At 40.6% G+C, this 18,523-nt stretch overlaps 2 protein-coding genes and 2 long non-coding RNA genes across 6 annotated transcripts in view; 3 read left to right on the top strand and 1 right to left on the bottom strand.

Annotated features, from left to right (window-relative positions):
• The first annotated feature begins 2,134 nt into the window (after window positions 1-2,134).
• Window positions 2,135-4,335, top strand: LOC146324259 (uncharacterized). Its single transcript, XM_084723496.1, has 2 exons — window positions 2,135-3,845; window positions 4,058-4,335. Exons 1-2 carry the CDS (start codon window positions 2,135-2,137, stop codon window positions 4,120-4,122), a joined length of 1,776 nt encoding a protein of 591 aa, XP_084579622.1. The 3' UTR covers window positions 4,123-4,335.
• Window positions 4,336-6,891: 2,556 nt separating this feature from the next.
• LOC146324260 (uncharacterized) lies at window positions 6,892-7,485 on the top strand. The gene is made up of 3 exons (XR_014771189.1): window positions 6,892-7,041; window positions 7,174-7,272; window positions 7,384-7,485. It is a non-coding gene; the product is annotated as an uncharacterized LOC146324260 (long non-coding RNA).
• A 531-nt stretch (window positions 7,486-8,016) lies between these two features.
• LOC146324261 (uncharacterized) lies at window positions 8,017-8,374 on the top strand. The gene is made up of 2 exons (XR_014771198.1): window positions 8,017-8,080; window positions 8,202-8,374. It is a non-coding gene; the product is annotated as an uncharacterized LOC146324261 (long non-coding RNA).
• Window positions 8,375-9,151: 777 nt separating this feature from the next.
• mylk4b (myosin light chain kinase family, member 4b) overlaps window positions 9,152-18,523 on the bottom strand; it is a 46,905-nt gene continuing 37,533 nt past the window's right edge. For all 3 annotated transcript variants that reach the window (XM_084723562.1, XM_084723564.1, XM_084723561.1), the window contains 11 exons: window positions 17,646-18,045; window positions 17,259-17,491; window positions 15,833-15,938; window positions 13,882-13,975; window positions 13,166-13,275; window positions 12,918-13,059; window positions 11,923-11,993; window positions 11,699-11,827; window positions 11,372-11,603; window positions 11,186-11,234; window positions 9,152-10,508 (listed from right to left, as the gene is read on the bottom strand). In XM_084723562.1, the coding sequence (XP_084579688.1) occupies window positions 11,190-11,234; window positions 11,372-11,603; window positions 11,699-11,827; window positions 11,923-11,993; window positions 12,918-13,059; window positions 13,166-13,275; window positions 13,882-13,975; window positions 15,833-15,938; window positions 17,259-17,491; window positions 17,646-18,045 (1,562 nt within the window). In that variant the 3' untranslated portion in view covers window positions 9,152-10,508; window positions 11,186-11,189. The remainder of the gene's footprint in view (window positions 10,509-11,185; window positions 11,235-11,371; window positions 11,604-11,698; window positions 11,828-11,922; window positions 11,994-12,917; window positions 13,060-13,165; window positions 13,276-13,881; window positions 13,976-15,832; window positions 15,939-17,258; window positions 17,492-17,645; window positions 18,046-18,523) is intronic.

Consider the following 18,523-nt stretch of genomic DNA (forward strand, 5'->3'; position numbering starts at 1 on the left):
ACTGTATTTATAGTGGCTTCATAATTCTAGAGGAAATTTCATGTTGAGTGAAATGTTTGCAGTCGTTGCACTCGTGTCCCTCTGCTGGTACTTTTACAGATGCCATGAGAATTGAAGCTAGTTTAATGTGTATTTTCATAAATATTACTCCAAAACACTTGTTTTAAATTCCTGTTTACAGTTTTTCAATTTTTGTAATGCTTGTTTTGTTTTGTTTTTTTAATATTATCACATATACTGCCTAATATCATTAAAACGATTTAAAAATTTAGTTAGCTGTGACTGTTTTATATAATGGAGTTGTATTTCTATTATTTCAATCGACAATAATCTTTCAGAATGCACCTATTAATAATTTGTCATGTTCTTTGTTTATATATTTAGATATTTACCAGATTATTATCAGCATCATTTGATGCATTAATGGTACCAGTTGCAAAAATGTTAATAAACAGAATGATTTTAGATGTTCACTAATATCAGTTACATTTGTAAACTTCTAAATGTGCCTTTTTGTTTGTTTAAATTTTGCTTTAAACACAGTATTGTTCCTTCTCTTTGGTATAAATCCATCATTAAACCCATTCCAAAATCAGGCTTGCTGAAAATAACTCTACTTTTGTATGTTTTGTTGATTTTCAAAAGGTTTTTGACTGGGTTCAGAGAGATTTACTTAAATTAAAACTTTTAAATGCAGCGGTGGATTTTATAAAGCATTAAAATCATTGTGTAGATATGGGGCTTTAAAGGATGTAAAGTAGAAGACTCCATACAGAACAGAGCTGTTTTTTAGGTGTTCATAAGTTTGCTGCTATTTTGGCTGTTCAGGGTGATTTGGGTTGGATTCCTGGTTCAATAAGGAAATGTGAGATGATTTGACTGTAGAATCGTTTGCTTAATATGTCAGAAAACAGGATCAATAAAAAGATTTTTCTCTGGAGTAAATTGCAAAACTCTCCTTGGGTTAAAGAGATTAAAGATATCTTTGAGGAAGCTGAGTTACAATATATGTATAGGAATAATTTAACATGCAGCATAAACGTAATCAGAGGAAAGTTACTTGCTAGATTTGAGTCAAAATGGTTAAATTATATTTTCTTAAAATGAAAATTATGAATATATATTCAAATCAAGCACAATTATGGACCTGAATCTTATGTTACAGCAAATCTTACAAGGAGGCAAAACCTTACATATAAAACATATAAAACAAGCATATTTAAAGTATTTAAAATTCTCAAAGCTGAACAAGTTATGTTTCTCCAGAATTTTGCAATGATGATTTTTGTCTTTCTTGAAAAGTGATTCTATTGGTTTAAGTGTTGTGACATTTGTGATTGACTAGTTAGTAAAACAATATTTGACATGGGACAAAATCACTGCATGCAAAAACTATTTAAACAATTTAAAATGTGGTCAATTTAATTTTACTGTGTTTTATTCCTTTTCATGTGACTTTTAAAGATTAATTTTGAGTAAGATTCATTTCAAATCAAATGGAGTAAAAAGCTGGCTTATCTCATGGACAGAGTTTTAAAAAGTGTTCAATTTGGTAGCTAGGGTGGCGGATTTTGTTTTTTTCTACTGATAAATTTGTTTTGTTATTTCCTTTTCAATAATATAAATGAAGAAATTTGCTTTGACCACAGCCACCATCTACCATGTCTCTGAAATAGATTAATTCACCTCAATAAAACTCTTTCAGAGCTGCCTCAAGGCTTTGCTGTTAATTCTTTGGGACTGTGTCATATTAGGATTTGCATTTAAATGAATTTGAATAGTGTACTATTGTGAACTTTCTTGGAAAAAAATTGTAGTATGTTTTTTAAAAGTATGTTATCATTAGTCTATTATAACCTGAACATAAGAATAATTTGTAATATGTACAGAGTTTGTGGGTTCTCTTCCATGGAGGCTGCCATGTTGTACCGCCATGTTTCTGCTGTAGCCCAGAACAGACAAAACAAACACTGGCCTCAGATACTGCCTGTCTCGTTTTTTACTTGTTTCACAGTCACTGTAGGTTGGGAGAGGAAAGTGAAGCAGGATGTTTGCAAACTGTTTATCAGTGAAATAATCAGTGTGTGTGTTTGTGTTTGCAGTTCTTCAAAGTCGGTTCGAGAGTACTAAGAGCATGAGTTCTGGATTCGATTCCATTGAGAGACCTCGGTCTCCAGGAGACACCGGCCCTCTTAACATCATGGAGGAGCCTGGAGGAAGGGGTGGCAGACCTTCGTCTCCTGGAGGCCTCGACCTTCTTACCACCAAGGCGCACGAACAAAGGGGTGGCAGACCTTTGTTTCGTGGAGGCTCAAACCGTTATACCACCGTGGGAGCGCACTGGCAAAGGGGTGGCAGACCTTTGCCAGAGGATGACATCTGCGCATCTCCCACGGTGAAGGCACACTGGCAAAGGGGTGGCAGACCTTTGCCGTGTGATGTCATCAGCCCATCTACCACCGTGAGGGCACCAAGGCAAGGGGGTGGCAGACCTTTGCCTTGGGACGATGACACCAGCCCATCTACCACCATGAGGGCACCATGGCGAAGGGGTGGCAGACCTTTGCCATGGGATGGCAACCCGTCTACCACCGCACGGGCACCAGGGCAAAGGGGTGAGAGCCCTTTGTCCTGGGACAACACCAGCCCATCTACCACCACATGGGCACCGAGGCAAAGGGGTGAGAGCCCTTTGCCTCAGGAGGACACCAGCCCGTCCACCACCGCACGGGCACCGGGGCAAAGGGGTGAGAGCCCTTTGCCTCCGGAGGACACCAGCCCGTCCACCACCGCACGGGCACCGGGGCAAAGGGGTGAGAGCCCTTTGCCTCCGGAGGACACCAGCCCGTCCACCACCGCACGGGCACCGGGGCAAAGGGGTGAGAGCCCTTTGCCTCCGGAGGACACCAGCCCGTCCACCTCCGCACGGGCACCGAGGCAAAGGGGTGAGAGCCCTTTGCCTCCGGAGGACACCAGCCCGTCCACCACCACACGGGCACCGAGGCAAAGGGGTGAGAGCCCTTTGCCTCCCGAGGACACCAGCAAGTCTACCATCAGTGCGTCTTGCATCACAGAGGAGCAGGAAGAGCTGGTCGAGCTCCTTCTTTCCTTTGAGGAGGAGTGGTCAAAGATAAGGGAGGAGCTGATACAGAGAAGGCAGGAGGATGAGGAGAGACGCCGACGGGAACAGGATGCAAGAACAAGGCTGGCCCGGTCCTTTGTCCTGGACTGGGCCAGGAGGAGGCCAAAGACACTGTCATCAGACAGCCAGCAGAGGGACGAGGGTGAAAAAGAGGAAACCCTGAAAGACTGGATGGCCCGAAAGAAAAAACAAATGAGAGACGAGAAAGAGGCGTTCAAGCAGGAGGTGAAGGAGAAAAAAAGACAAGAGAAGGAGCAGAAAGAGGCACAAAAGAGGGAGAAGAAAGAGAGAGAACAACAAGAGAAAGAGGCACACAAGAGGAGAATGAAGGAGATAAAAAAACAAGAGAAAGAAGCAAAAGAGGCGTACAAGAGGGAGAAGAAGGAGAGAGAACGACAAGAAAAAGAGGCATACAAGAGGAGGAAGGAGGAGCTAAAAAGACAAGAGAAAGAAGCAAAGGAGGCATACAAGAGGGTGAAGGAGGAGAGAAAAACACAAGAAAAAGAAGAGAAAATGGCACTCAAAAAAGAGAAGGAGGACAGAGAAAAGCAGGCAAAAGAGGCAAAAAAGCAGCAGAGGTCCAAGGCTTCAAAGATCGGCCTGCTGATTGGACGTGCTTGCTACTCCTGCTACCATGTCGTGCTGACCAACAGAGTTTCTTTCGAACCCAGCACTGTTGAGACTGAGGCCTCCTGCACACCTGGTAAGAAAGTCAATTTTTATACTTCCAGTTAAAGCTTCATAGAAGTCTGCATTGTCTTTTTAATGTGGAGTAGGCTTGAATATTTGGCATGTGTTTTAAATTATCTAATTCATTTACGTTAGTTACAAGGCTTGTATGAACTGTGAATATCTTAATATCTCTGGCCCACAACTGAACATCAGACTTAACATTTCATACATTTTTAATTTCAGCTGACACAACTAACCAAGAGCAGGACATTGAGCAATGGAGCTGGACGGTTGTGAGGAGACCGTAAACACAGTCAGGAGGAGAGCAGGGATCTGGCACAGAGGTAGGCCTAAATTTTACCACTCCCACTAACTATTTACACGCCCGGTAGACTTTCTTTTAAAAAAAAAGAAAAAAAAAAAGAAAGGAGAGCACCCAGTAGAAATAGATTAAATCCTAACTGAGGAAGTACAAGGTACAGGAAAAATAATTAAGGCTAAAGCCAGCTACTGATCTGGCCAATGATTCGACTAATGCATTAAACCTAGCAACCACTGGATCAGCTGCTGACTTGACTGGTCTCTAGCTTCCCAGGATGGCAACTAGTACACTGAGGCTTGCAACCCGTTGGATCAGTGAATGGCTCAGCTGGTCATTATCTTCTGAGGATGGTCTCTTGCACGTCAGGACTAGACACCCGCTGAAGCAGCTAACGGCTCAGCTGGTCCTTAGCTTCCGAGGCTAGTTACTGGCATGGCGAGGCTAGCCAGATTAGGCACTAATGGTCACTTTCTTCTGTTGTATTCATGAGAGCAGGCATCACTTGTTTGCTCTCATGTCTGTGAAGTCTTAGAGCCCTATCTTACGTTGATCTAAAGCGCAAGTGGGAAGTGCACACACATAACCGTTTTCTCTGTGGGTTGGGCCGGAATCATGTGGTCAGATAGAGTGTCTTGTATGTTTTGTATGTTATAGATCATAATTTAGTTTAGTTGTTGTTTTTCTGGATTATAACAAACACACAGACACAAACACTGTAGCTGCTCGAGCTGTCAACTGACAGCTGTGATCACGCTGTCAACTGACAGCTGTGATCCTGCCCGCGCTCACTTTGCCGGTATCTCATTGCCCATGCGGTGGTCAGATATAGTGTGATATAGTCATGTTTTGTATGTTATAGATCATAATTTAGTTTAGTCATTGTTTTTCTGGATCAAAACAAACACGCAGACACAAACACTGCAGCTGCTCCAGCTGTCAACTGACAGCTGTGATCACGCTGTCAACTGACAGCTGTGATCCCGCCCGTGCTCACTTTGCCGGTCAGTTTAGATTTATTAGGCTTTATGTCTATATATATTCCTTATTTGTGAGTTTATCTTTAAAGACACATGCACGTACAGCTGTTTAACATTAATGAAAAGTGATTGTAGTGACGTGTGCGCGAGACACATGCGAACGCTTTTAGCTTCAATATCTACACTTTATTGCTGATAGAAAATATGTTCAAATAACACTTAACTAATCGACATTCCTGCGTGAGAAAGCGAATGACCATGAATGAAGTTGTTTTGTGATTGTGACTGTTACTCCAGTACGCCGAGCACAAAACAGCAAACGCGCCAGGCCATGCCTTCGTTTTGCCTTCAGGTGTTAAAACCCCTCAGAAGTTAAACCAACTAGTCAGCAAAACGTCTACAAAAACCCAACCAAGTCCAGTTTCCTAAGATTACTTTTTCTACGAATGCCATGACCTGGGTGACTGCGAATCTTCACAGACATGAGAGCAGGGAAGCGATGCCTGCTCTCATGAATACAAGAGAAGAAGGCAACCATTAGTACCTAATCTGGTTAGCCTCAGCATGTCAGTAACTAGCCTCAGAAGCTAAGGACCAGCCAAGCCAGTAGCTGTTTCAACAGGTGCCTACTCCTGGCTTGTTTGTGACCATCCTCAGAAGACAGTGACCAGCCGAGCCAGTCGCTGGTCTGCGGGTCGTCAGCCCCAGTGTGCCAGTTACCATCCTGGGAAGCTCGTGATCAGTCAAGCCAGTAGCTGATCCAGTGGGTTGCTAGGTTTAATGCATTTTGTCTAATGAATAGCTGGCTTCTAATTTCCCACCGCCAGTCTCTCCAGCACCAGGTCAGTCGCTGGCTTCGGCAAAGATATATCCTGTACCAACTCCTCAGTTACCTTGTGCTCTCACTCACAAAGTGTAGTCTGGTAAGGCATAGACTACAAAAAAAAAAAAAAAAAAAAAAAATGCCCGGGCTTGGGAGTGGTTGCAAGGCACTAGAGACGCCTTGACAATATGAAGGCCTTCTACCTCAAAGAATTCCAAGATCCCTACCTGCTCTACAAAGGCCCTAGAGGGCGTTTTGGTCGGACAAATCCTCCTACCACCGACCAACTATGAGCAAAGGCCTACCTCTGTGCCAGAACAAAGAACAAAGAACAAAGAACAAAGAACAAAGAACAAAGCAGCTGTCACCTCATCAACCACAGAAACTGCAATCCGTCCAGTTTCCTACTACATGCTCTCCTACAGTTAAAAGTCAAGTCAAGACGAAGCCCTGCCTCTCCTTCCTCATTGCCTCTGCACAGCTGCGATCGTACTGCTGCAGCTCATGGAGACCAACAGCAGTTTGGCCTGTGGCTAAAAAACAACTTGGGTGTCTCCACTGTGCTCCACTCCACTATCCCTTCTTCCTGTAAGTATGTCAGAACCAAAATGTTCTGTTGTCTGCCTAATTTTGAGGAATAATCTTTTTGGTTTGAAGAAGGATAATACTGTATGTTTCACTTTATCTTTCTTCTTTGTCTATTTCAATTTTAAAGGGACCTCCTTGAATTCCTCCCTCACCATATCGATTGCCTCTACAAAGACACAAGCTCCTCTGTAAATGTCTCCTCTGACCATGAAAAATATAGATCAAGGCCTCCTCTGGTACTGGTGTCCAGCAACAGGCACCACTGAGCCTCTGGCTTCCTCCTCCTCTTGTAAGCATTTTAAAAACTCTCTGATGAAATGAAAAGATTTTCTGCATTGTTTTGGTTTGAGAAAAAATAAGGATTGGACTGTATGTTTCACTTTATCTTTTGTCCACTCTAATTCTTAAGGTACCTCATTGAATGCCGTCCTCTGACCATGAAAAATACATCAAGGCCTCCTCTGATACTGGTGTCCAGCTACAGGCACCATTGAGCTTCTGGCTTCCTCCTCCTCCTGTAAGTATCTTAATGCCTCTCTTATGAAATGTTAACAATTTTTGCATCATTTTGAGAAATTCTGATTTTGGTTTGAGAAACATATTAAGGATTTGGTTGGCTTTCCTCATCATACTCACTTTCTCTGCACAGACACAAGCTACAGCTCCTCCACAAACACCTCAGCTGACCTTCTCTCACACTGGTATCCATCAACAAGCTCCTGTGAGCCTCTGGACTCCTCCTCCCGCTGTAAGTATCTCAAAGTCTCTCATGATAAATGTTAAAATTTTCTCCATCATTTTGATAAATTAAGATTTTCTGTATGTCTCACTTTATCTTTTGTCCACTCTAATTTTTAAGGCACCTCCCTCACCAAACCCGCTGCCTCAGCAAAGACAGCAGCTACAGCTCCTCATCATCTGACACTGGTGTCCAGTGAGCCTTCAGCCTCCTCCTCCTGTAAGTATTTAAACACCTCTCCTGTGAAATGTTAAGATTTTCTGCATTCTGGTTTAAGAGAAACCTTAAGGACTGGACTGTATCTCTCACTTCATTTTTCTTCTTTGTATTCTACCATTTTTTAAGGTACCAGCACATTCCTCTCTCACTGTACTCACTGCTGCAAACACAGCAGCTCGTTGCCACAACTGGCAGCTATGAGCTTCTGCCCTCCTCCTCTTCCTGTAAGTATTAAACACCTCTCCTGTGAAATGTTAAAATTTTCTGCATCGTTTTGAGAAATAATGTTTTTGCTTCAAGAAAAACTATAAGGATTGTGCTGTATGTCTCCACAGTTGATGCCGCAACAGGCACCAATCATCATCATCATTGTAATCACCATCTTTGTGCTCCACTCCACTATTCTTCTCGTAAGTTTGCCAAAGCCTCACCAAATGTTAAGATTTTCTGTATCATTTTGAAAAATTATGGTTTTGGTTTGAGAAGTAGCCTGTATGTCTCACTTTCTCTTTTGTCCACTGTCTTTTTATTAAGGTGCCACTGCTCAACTCTCTGAGATCTGCCTCTTCTCTCCAAGCAGAACACGGAGAGAACCAATGTAAGTTTAATGTGGACCTTTTACCTCTGAAAGTTGTCTTTGTTTTAGTAGATATGTGTCTGATATATAAATTAATTCATATTGTGCCACCGCCACTGAAACGATGTGTGTCATTCTACAGGAACAATGCACAGCCTGTTCAGAGGTGCAGAAGTATTTGCTCCTGTACTCCCGGACTAAGGAGCAGCGTCTTCCCTCAGGCTGACAGACTGCCTCAGTCATCCTCAGCTCTCTGCCATGCAAAATCCAAACATGCATTGTATATTTGTAAATAAATCTGCCTTGCCTCTCGTACCTCTTGTTGAATTTTTTGTCTTTGATTTTCTGTTACCACCAGTGGTGGAAAGAGTACTGAAAATCTTTACTCAAGTAGAAGTACTGTTACATTGCTAAAATATTACTCAATTACAAGAAGAAGTACTGGTGTTAGAAAAATACTGAAGTAAAAGTACAAAGTATTTGTTGCAAAAACTACTCAGAGTATTAGTTACGTTTAACTGTTGATCTCATGTCACCTCTCCAGACTAAGGTTGCAAATTTTGTGTGTCATCCTACAAGTGATTAATCATTAATAATTTATATGTCTTAAAACACATTTCCTTTTTTTTGGTAATTTTTTTTTCTCATTTTAAGTCCAAGTTAAATTTTCCTTATTCAACAAATGGCTCCACCAGACAAAACGGTGTCAAATGAGGTGCAATTACTGCCATGACTATTGATTAAATATCCATCAATACATTTTTAATCAGTTAAATTCTTAACTGCAATTAATTCATTGCTGATTAATGATTGATTTGTTACTCCAAATGTGTGCTGCCACAGTATTTTGATTTGGTTTTCATTTGTATGTCCTGGTTTTCCGCTGTTCCGTTTGTGATCAGATCATATTATCGGCCACTAAAATGCAGACGAAAGGTTTGGATATTAATTCAAATTGTACTCAGTACTCAACTATGATTGTAAAAGTAACTAAGTAGATTACACCTTGTGATGAATACTTAAGTACATGTACAGTACAGACTTAAAAGTCACACATAGTCCACAAAGAAATACAATGTAAAAGACACGACAGATGTTTTCTGGTGTGCTTTATTAATTAGCTTATTTATATTCTACATTTATGTCTCATCATTACACAAGAAAACTTGAAAAAAGTATCATAAATTCAAATAAACAAATATTCAAAATCACAAAGCTTTTTCATCTCCAAATGACACAACCAACAACTGAGTGACAAACATTCATCCAACTCCCTTTCTATCAGACACAGCGGGGACAATAAAGAACTGACTGGTGTGTTTTCTGCTCTGCTGTTGGTTCTCCATCAAGCTGAACTGTGCACAGTATGTGCAGAACTAAGTGACGTCTCCCCTGAAAATAACCCCGTCCTTAATAAAAGCTTTGCACTTCAAGTACAATCTGGTGTTGAACCAGTAAATAAATGAACATAAGAATCCACTTCAGTCATAAACATGAATCATTCATAGGTAGTATTCTGTTGTTCGTTATGCCTTCATGGAAGGTGAGAGGGCTACTCCAAACTGCCGAAGCAAAGGCGAGCTAGTAGCACGAACGCATACAGAAACAGATCCGGTCTACAGTGAAAATGTGAGCTGAATATGACACGAACGGGGAAGCAGTCAGTCACTGAGATAGTCTAACTTTTCAGGGGAATGAGAGTACGCGGTGTTGTGTTATATACAAAATAAATTAACGTGGTGTGAAATCAACTTCAACCAAGTTCTACATGTACTTTTACCTTATGTTTCGAGAAAGAATACCATTTTATAAGACTTGTAAATTAAAAGAAAGAAAGAAATCTGTATTCACAAAAATATATTATTTAAATAATAGCATTCAGTCTATAGTTTGTTCAAAGTCGTTTGCTAAATCTTGAAGAAATAGGCCAAAAAGTGCAAAGCATGCAACAAACCAGGACAACATGACAAAATGATCACTGGCAGAGAGAAAATAACAGTGTCTCTTTGATGCTAAACTGCAGATTTTCATCTTTTCTTGACCTTTTCAGTGATACACGTGGAAGTAGTAGAAGTGACAAGTAATTCAGGCTTTTAGTCTCTAATATTTTGGATTCCCCGTTGTTATACAGGTGGTTCCTTTACCTTGGCAGCTACAGTAACTCAACGTAGAGGAAGACAGTCCTCACTGGTTCATTAGTTTTGTGCTCCACAGGACAGAACGCAGATGGTTTGTGCCTCGAAGGCAGCGTTAACAAAGTCTGTGTGTTTCCTGTGGGCCTCTGTATCACTGTTCAGATCCAAACTACAAGCTGTGGAGCTAAGCTAACATGAGGATGCGAAGCAGAGAGTAGTTATCCAGTAGCCATACAGGTACAGCAGCATTGGTCCAGTGTTGGGCTCCGGGGCCCTACATTGTCAAAAGGCATGCTGAGGGCCTCACAGTGTTTCTAGGAGGGAAACAGAAAAACAGGTTTCAGGTTTTAAGTTTGTATGTAGCGGTGCTTTACATTGAGAATGAATCATTTGTTCACTTAAGAGTATTAGGGCCAGGCATAAAGGAAAACAATGAGAGAAGGAAGTTTTTAAATTTTGACTTTCGTATTGAAATGTCAAGAATAAATTTGAAATGTCAAGAATAAAGTCAAAATGACGAGAATGAAGCTGAAAGGTCAACAACAATTTTGAAAAGTAGAGAATAAAGTCAAAATGTCAAGAATAAAATCAAAATGTCGAGAAGAAAGCTAAAGAGTCAACAATAATTTCTAAAAGACAAGGAAGTCAAATTTTACATTTCAAGTCAAAATTTCAAGAATAAAGTTTTAGTAATTTTGGAAAGTCAAGAATGAAGTCAAAATGTTGCTAATAAAGTTGAGCCACAGAGTCAAGAATAAAATGAAACGTTGAGAATAACATTTAAAAGTCAAAAATAAATTCATAATCTTGAGAATAAAGTCAAAGTGTTGAGAATATGGTCAAATGCTCAGCACCAATACCGAAACTTAAACTTCAACTTGAAATCTTGACTAAAGTAAAATAAAAAAAAACTTCCTCCCTTCACCTTTCTTTTTCCTCTTATGTCTCTTCAAAAATGAGTTATGTTGGCTAACATTTAAATAAGACTCACCTGTCTAGCTCTCTGGAGACGGAGCATGTGTGGAGTGGCACTTGTTTTTCTGCAGTGAGAGAAGATGCACAGAATTAGTGCACTGGAGCAAACACATGTATGAAAACTGAAACCTGTTTTCATAAACAGACAGGACAGATGAAACTCTTCAGAGGAAATATTTTTTGATCAGCTAAATCACATTACCTTCTGGTTTAGTCGATAGTGCAGACTCCGGTCTGAGAGCCAGGGGTGTTTGAGGGACTCTGCTGCGCTCATCCTCCAGCTTTTGCTCTTCACCAGCAGACGGGTGATGAAGTCTTTGGCCTCGTCGGAGATGTCCGTAAACTCCTCCTCCTCGAAGTTCCACTGACAGGCCAGGATGTTGTTCAGGGTCTCGTTGTCGTCATCCCCCAGAAACGGAGACAAGCCGCTGAGCCTGGACCAGGAGGAGACACACAGTTCAGAGATCCTTCTGTACCGTGTTTCTTTTTATGTATACACACTATGTGTGAATGTGCATTTACAACTCACAGCATGTAAGTGATGACGCCGAGGCTCCACATGTCTGTGGGGAATGAAACAAACTCATAGTTGATGACTTCAGGGGCTAAAAATTCAGGCGTTCCAAAGTTGACCCTCAGCTTCTCCCTGGGTTTATACCTGTCAGAGACATTAGAGCAGAAACATAAGAGATGTACTGTACCTCAGGCTGAGAAAGTCCTCTAATAAAAGATTTAACTGTACACAGATTTTACCTCCTTGCCAGGCCAAAGTCAATAATTTTAATCTTGTTAGTAGCTCTGCTGACACAAAGAATATTCTCTGGCTGAAAAAGAACAAAAGAGAAACATTACAGATGTAAAAAATCAGTACAATTCAGTTTAATTGAGTATTTAGTTTTAGTTTAGTTCAGAAAGCTAAATGCACAATATGTAAATTCTGCCGCAAGGAGATCGCTCACATTAAAACAATAACAATAGAAGCTTGATGTAATATTAAAGTTTTATTCACATTTGGCTTAGTCACATTTGCCGACTTCCTCCCTCACTCTGACGTATTTGACGTATTCTATGTTTTCCAGGAAGTTGTAGCAACTAGCAACAAACTACATCAAGAAATGGGCTGTTACCGAGAATAAATTACAGATTTCTCTGCATTTGGAGATTATTGGAAACCTCTGGTACACAACTCAACAAAAGTATAACATATGTCAAGTGTTTTTAGATATTTTAATGCTAAAATGTTACATATTGTAGCTTTGAGATGAAGAAACTGCTAAACCACTGCTAACTGTAGCTGCTGTCACCTGCTTATCCCAATTATCTGTGCAGCTAGCAGTTTATTAGCTGACTCTGCCTGGACTGGGAGCTCAAAGCACAGGGAAGTGTTAGCCTCTAGAAAACACTGCTGGACCAGGGACAAACACATCCTCAGAGGCTGATCAAGGCCAGTTTAATGACAGGAAATACAGTAGAGTGGTGAGAGATGCAGCTCAGACCAGAACTCTGGCGTGAAACAGGAGAGGAGTGAGAGGGATCAGTCAAGAGAACTGAGCGGGGGTTACAGTGGGGTCGGCCCCTGGGTGCCAGGAGGTGAACACAGCATGAAAAAAAACCTTGGTGTCGATGGACTGAGGGGCACCACAGTGATTTACCATACAGATCGATTCTGAATATTATATATACTGTAGATATAATATCAAATATCAGTGACTGTGAGGATGTGAGATCCAAAGTTGAAGCAGGTTTACCTTGAGGTCAAGATGTAGGATGTACATCTTATGCATGTACTGCAGCCCTTCACAGATCTGGCGTATAAACAGCACCGTGTCCAGCTCTGTCAGGTTGTAGTTCTCATCAATGATGCGGTCAAACAGCTCCCCTCCCTCCACGCTATGGCACAAAGGGAAGCACGCACACAATTACGGCAAGAGAGAGCGTTTAACTTTGATGCATTGACAAACTGTTCACCCACACGCATGCAGGTGAGCTGACTTACTATTCCATGACCAGGATGATGTCGTGGCGCGACTCAAAGGCGGCGTACAGCTGGATGAGGTTGGCGTGGTTCAGCTGGTTCATCACCTGGATCTCATTCCTCACCACCTCCTGAGAAATCGAGTAAGAGACCATGTAAGAAATTTGGAGAAAAAACAGGAATGAATAAGAACTTCTGCTTCTGTAGGAATCAATTGTATTATCTCTCCTATGTTACTGACATAAGAATAGTGAAAAAGTTCCTAAATAGATACAGATAGATAGATAGATAGGCAGCACTGTTAAATAAATGCAAATATGACAAAAACCAGACAGGATTTGCCAACACAGTCAGTTTTTGTTACGGACGATCATCACAGACAACCACATGAGCCGGTCAAGGATTTGGCCGTGTGTTTGGTGGGCTTCTGGCCACTCTGAGCTTTTTGAATGTCTCAGATGACACTGTAACCACAGAGCTATGCTTGGACATCGGACCTGTCTCACATCACTTTCGGATGACCCAGAGCAGGAAAGAAAGACACAATGAGGCCATCAAACTGCCACAAGCCCAGACTGTTGAGCTGAGTCTATTTTTAAAATATAATCCTTTATGGTGCATAGCAATGATAAAAGTAACCATCCATTAGACTGTCTGGGATAACAGGCATCACAATGCCATTGCTGGACGTGTATTCTCTTTCGTATTCAGCATTCATCGGCCGGTCGTTACTGCACCTTCTCTTTCTGGCTCCTGGCTTTGATGATCTTGGCAGCCAGAGTCAGGCCAGACGAGTTCTCCATGCACTTGTGGACTTGTCCAAAACGTCCCCTAATGAAAGAAAAGCAAACACACGGATGACTCAAATGCAGAGGAGCAGAAATACCTTCCTAGAAATTAGATTTTGGATTTAAAAAGCACTTCTAATTCTAGTGCTGGAAAGATGACATGACCAACAGAAAATTATCAAAAAGAATTTTGATTTTTTGAGTAATATTTAAAGACACGGTAAACAATTTTGTGGGAAACAAAGTTGATAGTTGAGTCTCATCCACTGGTAGTCAAATAATAGCACTCTCAGTTTGTGGCTCATAACAAAAGTGTTATTATTTGATTGCTATAATTGGCCAAAGTCTCCTGTCTTGGGTTAGTTTTCCTAAAACCTAAAAACAGAGCCAAGAGGAGCAGAATTCTAGTTTTCTCTCAGACTACTTGAAATACATTACGCTGAATGGTTATAATGATTTTTCTTCCTCAAGGCTGCCAAAAATAAACTTCCTACCACAGCTTTAAAGATGTTAAATACAACATTCAGTCTCATTAGATAGAAGCAAACAACTATCTGCAATGTAATGATATAGTGGAGTAATGCTTTCCTGAGCAGAGAATGACCCTCCCTCAACTTTATCATATTAGTCACTAAAATATATTTCTGAAAACTTTTTATGCAAGAAATAGGAGGTGCAGTTACAGAATATTGATCTGTATCTGATCAACACCAGTTTAACAGTTTGATCTGAGTTTCAAGGGTCTCTGTTGTTAACAGTTGTGTCAAGAAGGGAACCCTAGACATGGGGGAACCAACCCTAAACGTTGTAAATCTGTGGTTAGTCAGTAAATCTGTTTTCCAATGTGACAACATTTTGTTTAAGATCTGGGTAGTTTTTAGGAGCAGAAATCAATCTTTCTCGATTTACAACAAAATGTTCACTAAAATATGTTTCTGAAAACATTTTAAGCAAAAAATAGGCAACGTATTAACATAATACTGGTCCACATTTGACCAGCACTTCCTGGTTTGACAGTTTGATCAGAGTTTTGTGAGCAGTGTGAATTCAGACAAGACTGAGAAAACAACATGTGCAGTTGGTTTGGTTTGAGACGTTGGTGCTGTACAGGTTTTTTAAAATTATTTTTGTTTTAGTATATTTGTGTGCAACGTTCTATTAGTTAAAGCTAAAATGATCTAAATAAAAATATCTCCCTTCCTCTTTTTAACTACTAATGTGCTACTCACTAGGAAAATGTAAAGACAGACTCATTTAATCTGATTTTATGGAGAACTCCATAATAGAAATAGCCAAACTTCTGTGTGATTGTCTCATCACATAGGTCATATGGAGGCATCCATATTAAATTGAAAACTGTTAACTCCTTGTTGTAGCTTTAATGTTGACAAAAAAAAGAACATTCATACATATATAGATATAATTTTAAAATAATTAAATTATTTTCAGACTTTTATAGAGAAACAATAATCAACAGAATAACTCAGATTAATTGATAATGAAAATAATAATTAATTGCAGCTCTTACTCATTTACACACATCATAAAAAGCTCCTTCAGTCACACAGTAATTACGGCTCTATAGCGCGCAATCATGTCAGAGATTTGAGAAATGTGCTTGCGTGTCGAGGGGTAATCTCCAGTTGGAGAGGGAGGATTTAGCACCCGTCTATTACATCAGAGAGGCCCGCTATTTCACAAGTGCCCCCCCTCGAGGCTCTCAATCATCTGCCCTATAGGTGGCAATAAAAAGGTCTCGGAAAAAACTATTAAGCGTCCCCCTCACAGGGTGTGAGATCCTCTGTCCATCAGGGAGGGCCGATGCGTTAAAGTGTCAGTTGTTATAACTGAGTGAAATAAAAATAAACTCTTTGATATTCAGGTTCAGGTTTTCACTCACCCTCCCAGGACCTCGTCTCTGTTGATGGTGTAATAGTTGGCTATCTGATGGGGTTTGGGAGTCACGATGCGGTGGTCGAAAGGTGCTAACGGCGGAGGGCTCGAGTCTGAAGAAACCACAAAGAAACAGAGACAAAATAAATAAAAAGTTTGCTGGAAACAGAGGGTACAGTATGAAACAGAGCCAGAGGAGGAAGAGGCCCTGTTGCCCAGAAACAAAGTGCATCAAAATAGCAGCAGCCAATGTCTCATTATCTGCTCTGCCAGCTGTGTCGACTGACATGTTAGTGACGCTTGAGCGGGCATGGTGTTATGACACTGGATCGGTTTCAACTTCTCAGGAACAAAAAGTCAAATGTCACCAGCTAATAACGAGTTGGATCTACTGTACATAGAGGGTCTGCTGCGCATTAATATGGCCAGAAAGTGGATTTCAAAACAGAACCACATAGTTGTAAATACATGTTTTATGGATAAAAACTGTTTTTTAGCTTTTCTAGATAATTTTTGACTGAAGAGATGGGTCTTCGTGACAAAAGATCCTCTATTTTAAAGGGACAATTTAAGGTACTTATCGATAGTCGGTGTATTACCTAGATTACAGTTGACACCCCCCTGTAGACAGGGTCAGCAATAAAATGGACCACAGAAAAAAACCTGTATAAGTTGCACTCTATGCAAGATATAGACTGTTTTCACGACTTTATTTTGCTGTCAGAGAGCCTTTCCGACAGGAAACAGCTGTTATATAAACCAAATATCACTCTCTCCAAGCCAACCAAACGACACTGGCGAAATCAGCAATTTTACTGCAGAATATGGGAGTTGCTGGAGTCCCGCTGCCTCCATCGTTTAGTCTGTTTTTATTATTGTGTGTCTTTGATGAATTAAAATTAACCTTTCAAAAAGTTACAGAATGACAAAAGCAAGGGATTGAGGCAGTGGTAGACCTGCAGCTCCTGTGATCTGAGAGGTAAAATTACTGAGCTTCTTAATTTGGCCAAAAATATTTAGGAAAATTCTCAGAGCAACTCTGAGCAGGAGGACGGAAACTTTTATCTTAGTGAGGAGGTGTGGTTGACCACATTGCTTGGTATGAGACATGACCCAAAAAAGAAAAAAGAAAAGAAAAAATAGAAGAAAATACACTCTTAGTGATAAGAGGCATAGAATGGACAGTGAAATCAATAAAATGTAGTCTTTATTTAAAATGTAATTATGAATACAGTTCTACATAATTTTAGTTTAAGTTTACCAGGATTAAAGAGTCTTAACTTTAGAAAGAAATCCTTAAAAAACATCATTAATTGTAAGACAATTTCGTCCCCAGAAGTGACTTTTTGTACTAAGAAGCTTCATAAATATGGCCCCAATTTCCTTGTATTGTTTCTCATGCATTCAACCAGTGTAAAAGTAAAATGTCTCACCAATAATAAATTCCTTCACTTCTGACTCGCCTTCCTTCCCCACCTCTTCCACCTCAGCCTTTACTTCATCAGTTTTGGAGGCCTGTGGCTCCGCCCCCTCCACCACCACCGCTCCATCAGCATTTTCCACTTCACTGTCCTCCACCCTGCTTTTTTTGAGATCATCTTTCACCAGGTCTTCTTCCGTGACTCGACGTTTGCTGCAAGTGGCCACATCACTGACCTCCTCAGAGCTACACAGGGAAAACATAAAAGAAATATTGAGCGCTTGAATATTTTACTTTACTTTTATTTTTCTTCTCCTTCCCCCTATGAATTTGCTCTTAAATGTGACTTCAACAGATTAAAATAAATAAAAAAAATAAATAAATAAACACGTATAAATACCTCTCTGGTGGCAGAAGAGATGTCTTGCAAATATCTGCAATGACACTCTGGGTTGTTTCTGACTCTCCTGCTTCTTCTCCATGTTTTTTCTTCCCATCATTCTCCACTTTTCCAGGCTGTTCTGGACTCACATCCTCAGTCTTTTCCTCCTCCTCTGACTCTGAATCCTCAAAGACATCCCCCTCCTCCTGCTCCTCCTTTTTCATCTCTTCTGACTGGACGGCAGAGACTTTTGGTCCGTCCAGGATCAGCTCGGCCGGCTCCTGCAGTCTTCCTCCACTTCCCCGGTCCTCCCCCCTCTGATTCTCCGCCTCTGATTTTCCATGGGAATGCTCAGTGTTCTGCCTGTTGAGCTTCTCCACCTGTTCCTGCAGCACTGGCTCATTCAGCGAGGACGTGTCTGATGTGGGGAAAACAAAACAAACAAAGGAATTAGCACCATGTTGCATTCAAATAACTTTAGTTTTCAGTGTCTTGAATGACACTGGCATGGAGACTATTCCACTATGATATCGTAAAAGACACTTGTATATATTTTATGCATTTTTGTAACCACTCTAGTGTCTCTAGAAATGGCATAGTTTCACAGGAAGTAGGCTGCTGGAATAAGCTGCCATTGGCCAACTATTTCAGTCTGTCATGTTACTGTTTTAAAATCCCCTTTGGCATGGGAAACAACAACAATAACCTTCAAGCTAGCAGCTTACATGCTTTAATAACTTGGTTGCCGATGATACAAACATAAACAAGCTAGCAGCTGTTACCTTTGCAACAAGGTTTTTGTCCATATTTAACAATAAGAAAAGATGTACAAATAGCAAAAAAGTTGGAGTGTTGTGTAAAATATAAATAAACTTTTCGACCTATATTCGAACACA

This window comes from Lutjanus erythropterus, chromosome 7 (genome assembly GCF_056507025.1).
Source record: "Lutjanus erythropterus isolate fLutEry1 chromosome 7, fLutEry1.hap2, whole genome shotgun sequence".
Taxonomy (NCBI): Eukaryota; Metazoa; Chordata; class Actinopteri; order Lutjaniformes; family Lutjanidae; genus Lutjanus; species Lutjanus erythropterus.